Source organism: Populus trichocarpa, chromosome 4, assembly GCF_000002775.5.
Source record: "Populus trichocarpa isolate Nisqually-1 chromosome 4, P.trichocarpa_v4.1, whole genome shotgun sequence".
Lineage (NCBI taxonomy): Eukaryota > Viridiplantae > Streptophyta > Magnoliopsida > Malpighiales > Salicaceae > Populus > Populus trichocarpa.
The window spans coordinates 2,459,907-2,464,629 of NC_037288.2; the positions used below are offsets into that span (position 1 = coordinate 2,459,907).

At 32.8% G+C, this 4,723-nt stretch overlaps 1 protein-coding gene across 1 annotated transcript; it reads right to left on the reverse strand.

Moving 5' to 3' along the window:
- Positions 1-2,254: 2,254 nt before the first annotated feature.
- Positions 2,255-4,318, reverse strand: LOC7494324 (putative cyclin-D6-1). The gene is made up of 6 exons (XM_002305608.3): positions 3,875-4,318; positions 3,703-3,789; positions 3,515-3,610; positions 3,207-3,411; positions 2,991-3,121; positions 2,255-2,865 (listed from the first exon to the last, which is right to left on the reverse strand). The coding sequence occupies exons 1-6, from the start codon at positions 4,049-4,051 to the stop codon at positions 2,644-2,646; spliced, it is 918 nt and encodes a 305-aa protein (XP_002305644.2). The 5' UTR covers positions 4,052-4,318; the 3' UTR covers positions 2,255-2,643.
- Between the last annotated feature and the right edge of the window lie 405 nt (positions 4,319-4,723).

Below are 4,723 nucleotides of genomic sequence, written 5' to 3' on the forward strand. Positions count from 1 at the left end.
CGAATATTCTATCTCAAAACTAACGGCTAGTAAAGATAATTATGCTTTTTGACCAAGGTGAATTACAGTTTGAAAAGAAGCGAATCGGAGCATGTGCTATCTCTTTATCAATATTGTTCACTACATTGTGGAATAAATTAACATCAGGATCCTTCATCTTTAAGCTTCACTGTGGACTTTTCTAGTTCTGTTTGTATGCTCTACAGCTGCAAAGGTGTGTGCTTTTTCTTCTTGTTTTTTTTTTTTTTACCCAATTGTTAAGCTTAATAGCTTTCCCACTGGGCTGCTTAGTGCTAATCTTGTGTTAGGAGTTTGATCCCCTCTCAAACAGGCAATATTACTTTTTGTGTGTGTGTGTGCAAGCAGAGAACAGGCCATATTTCATTAATTGCTCGAATATCAGTAGTACTGATGGTGATGACCCCCAGTCCCCAGTCCCCAGTCCCCAGTATCATAGGATCCCTTTCTCTTGTTATATTCTGCTGGACCAGACACCCTCAGCTTCTCTCTCCCTACAAGACAATGAATGGCTTGTGGTTTGGGCACTTGCTTACTATCCTATCCCAGATAATCGTTCCTTTCTCTTAATTCAATCAATTTTCAGGAAATGAAAAGGTTATGAAAAATAAATTAAAAAAGGGAAGTTATTGTTGTTGATCTGCGCCTTTACTTAACGTTTAGTTTAGTTACTATATTTCTTAAATAATAAAAATTCATTTTATAATCGTCAATAAAAATAGATTTATGAAAATAGTTACATTATCCTTTGTTAATTTTTTAAAATATTTTTTTATATGAAATTACATTCAGTAAATTAAAAATATAAAAGAATAATTTAATATTTTTTTTAAAGCAAAGTATTCTTAAGAATAAAAGCTACTGTCCTTTCAAAGGTGTAATTATTATACTATAGGCCAATCAACGTAGGCTTATGGGGCCTTGGCCCATGTCGAAAACAATTAGGACAGCCTTCACCTTCAGTTACGTGCTGTCTTCTAACTTCTGTCTTCTTTGTTTCACGAGTCTACTTTTTATACAAACATTCTCAGAGGTCCAATTGGTGGTGTTGTGATCGCACAAATCTACCTGTTGCTTTCAATTCGTTCACAAGCAGAAGCTAGCTGAAGTGCTACTAACATCAACAAATTTTTCTCTCCTTTTTTGCACATTAAAACTAGGTTAAATTTCTCTTTCGAGTAGTAAAAACAAATTAAAATGTTTTTTTAATTTTTTATATTTTAAATTAAGTTTTATTTGTATTTTTAGATCCTTTTGAGGTGTTGATTATGAAAAATAAATTTTAAAAAATAAAAAATAAATTATTTTGATATATTTTTAAATAAAAAATATTTTTTTAAAAAATCACTAACATGATATTAAAACAAGCTAAAAAACAATTAAAATAATATTTTTAATTTTAAATCACAATTTGAAACGCTACCTTTGCCGCTAAACAACGGGTTCTCTTGGCATTATAAACTAGTCCTTGTCCGATTCTCGAAAGCAAAAAGAATTTGAGTCTAACAGAAAATGAGGGCTCATTAACCATAATAGTCTAAAGCCCGAATAAAACAAGGTCAACAACGACCCATAATTTGCTCTAAACCAGACAAACCACATTAAATTATAAGCAAACAAAGGCTATAGCGGTCTTGAGGGTAGGTGTTTTTTTTTTTATTATTATTATTATTATAGAAGCGATTGTTTTTAAAAATTTTATATTTAGGAAAGTGTTGAAATAATATTTATTTTATTTTATTTTTTATATCAATATATTAAAAAAATAAAAAAATTCTAAAAAAACCGAAACAAAAAAATAATAATTAAATTTTAATAAAAAATTAAAACTCACTCTCGAACACTAATGAAAATCCAACTGCTTTCAAGTGTGAAGCACATGAATAGCTTATTTCTTCGACAAAGATACCATAATCTTAAAGAAAGCTACGTGTCTTGTACGTTGTTTTCTTCTCTCTTATCCCCACAAACACATGCACTTGGTTTTGATCCATACAACCACTGCGACTACTACAATTTATTTCCCTCAAAATTCTTTACTGACTTTTTTTTTTTTTTTTTCCTTACATGATTTGATATTCTCCTATGCGTTGACCCAAAAAATGCACTTCATTTCTTGCAGTTTTCAGGTAACAATACATTATCTTGGTAAATATAGGTAAGTATACGTCTCTCTGTCTCTGCCACCATGCGATGCGAGGGACACAGCAAAACTCCACCCCATAAACAAGAATCACAAACAAAACTAGAAGTAACATTCAAAGTTGTCTTGTGAGCTTGTCCTTAATTCGTGGTCCCATTCCAATACCCTTCTCAGTACATCCCAAAGATCCCATAAAACCAAATGATTTTTTATTTATTTATTTTTTTGAGAAGATGGTCTCAATATTGCAAGCAGGAGCAATAATTTTTTCCTTTTTTTTTTCTTTTTCTTTTTTTTGACAACCAACTGAGATAGCAATGAGTTTCTATTGCTTGAAAACATAGCTCTTTCTTTACTTTTGGCGTTTTTTTTTGGGGGGGTTTTCTGTTGTGGTGGCGACATTGATGATGCTAAGAGATATGGACCGATTACAGAGTCCCAATATTATCAGAACTGAGAAAAACTGAAACAAAATATTGCCATCACTTGCTGCTGTGGCCATTCAATCTTCGCCGCTTGATCTCTGGCACTGTACTGCCATTGTTGATGCTGGTGGTGCTAGTGGTCTCACTTTCTGATTTTGTACATTGCGTATCTAGCACGCTCAATGGGGTTCTTGTGCATGACATTGTATCCAACATTGAATCGTACCATTCCATCTCCACCATTTCTTGCACTGTATTAAAGCAGCTTAACAGCTTCTCCTAAACCATGATTAGTCATTAATTAATTATCATCAATTCTGAGCAGAGGATATAAATATATAGACATACAACCTAAAACATTAAAAAAAAAAAATAAGTGGGGTGTTGGTTTATTTCTTGCTTACTTTATTTACAAATGCACAGGAGGAGATTGAGCACTTGAACAAAGGGAATTGCAATGGGAGTAGTTCATTGGATGCTACAAGAAGGGCTGATGCTGCAACAATAGATGGCTTGAACTCTAGAAACTTGATTTCTGCAACAAAAACGTAGGGTGAAGCTCTATAAGAAGGATAAAGCTAAAAGTAATTGCACAAAAGTTTGTGAGTGCAATGAGTTACCATTTTGTGCCTTAAAAATAATCTCTGTAGCTCTGTCTTTGAGAGGTTGTGAGGATGATGGATCTTTGAGTTCAAGTACAGAAATAAAGAAATGCACAAAGGAGAAAGGTGTAATCGATCTCATTCTCCAATTCAAGGCATCAAGAATGAGAAGTTCCATGCGATTAATGGTTTGTGTGTCAAAGATGAAACCAGCTTCCTCTCCCTGTTTCATTGCTTAAACAAACTATGCACATAAGTTTACATGGCCAACTTTGTGTTACATTTTTCCAACTAATAATAAATGTGGAGATACGATGGTTTGTTACCTGAAAATCAGAGACTGAGAAGTGGGCGTTCTTCATCTTTGCAGCTAGAGAAAGGCAAGAGATTACTACAAGTCTAAGAATCCATGGCTTCCCTTGCTTCAAAGAACCAAGAATTCAGCATGAATAAATCAAGGATTTTAACAAAACAGCAAGACATTTTATATATTTTAGCTAGCTCGACTGCATACCGGAATTTCTTGTTTGGAAATGAATCGATCCATGTAATTAACAGCAAGGTAAGGTATGAAGGCGTCATAGTTGCAAGAATATTGTGCCTGCCAAAAGCTAAGACAACATTATTACAACACAAAACACAAGATCCATAAAAGTAAGTTACAGTCATTAGTGTTGTGTTTTTACCTGTAAAATGAGAGAAATGGCTTCTTGACGAAAGGAGACATAGAAACCAGAGGTTTTCAAGCAGTGTAGGAAATTTCTTGAAGGCATGTGATCAGATTCAGAGGCAAAGAGATTTGGGACTGTATCAGATTGGTGTTCTTCCAAGCTTGTCAAAGAGTTCTCAAGATCAAACTCCATTTTTCACCTTTTGTTTCGAGTCTCTGTGGAAGTGTGTTCGTATTTGTATGGAAGTGTGTTTTTATAAGAAATGAGAAAGAAACAGAGTCAAGAAGAGCAGCGAGGGAGTGTGAGAAAAGTGAGGCAAAGAAGGTGAATAGTAATAATGATGGAAAGAGAAGCTTCGCTTTCTGTGCTTAAAAACAGAAGAAGAAGAAGAAGAAGAAGAAGAAGATGAAGATGAAGAAAAAGAAAGACAATATTTTAGTCTTCAGCTTCACTTCTCAGTTTCCATTACTTTTTATATGCAAAGTTGTAAGATTGGGTTCGGGTGGACCTTAAAAAATGTTTGGGTTATTAAGTTATTAGATTAACTTAATGGTTATCATGTAAATTTAGATTAATTATTTTTTTATTAAAGCAATGTTGTTTTGTTTTCTTGAAAAGAAAAACAAACTGTTGATGTTAACCTAGAAATCTATGTAAACCCTCTTAATTTACCAAATTTATTGGATAAATATCTTTTTCTGTCCAAATTAAAATATGATCTAGATAGGTTTTGAATAATAATTTTTTTCATATTAATTTACCAGGACAAGTCAAATTAAATTAAAATTAAAAAATAAAAATGAAAGAAAATGAGGTTTTCATATAGCTCTAGGAATAAACTCATGGAATAGTGATTTGACAAAA

Coding starts and splice junctions, on each gene's coding strand:
- LOC7494324 (XM_002305608.3), bottom strand. CDS start 4,051: ATGGAGTTTGATCTTGAGAACTCTTTGACAAGCTTGGAAGAACACCAA. Junction 3,790..3,874: donor CCATTTCTCTCATTTTACAG/GTAAAAACACAA, acceptor AGCTTTTGGCAG/GCACAATATTCTTGCAACTA. Junction 3,122..3,206: donor TATTTTTAAGGCACAAAATG/GTAACTCATTGC, acceptor TTTTTGTTGCAG/AAATCAAGTTTCTAGAGTTC.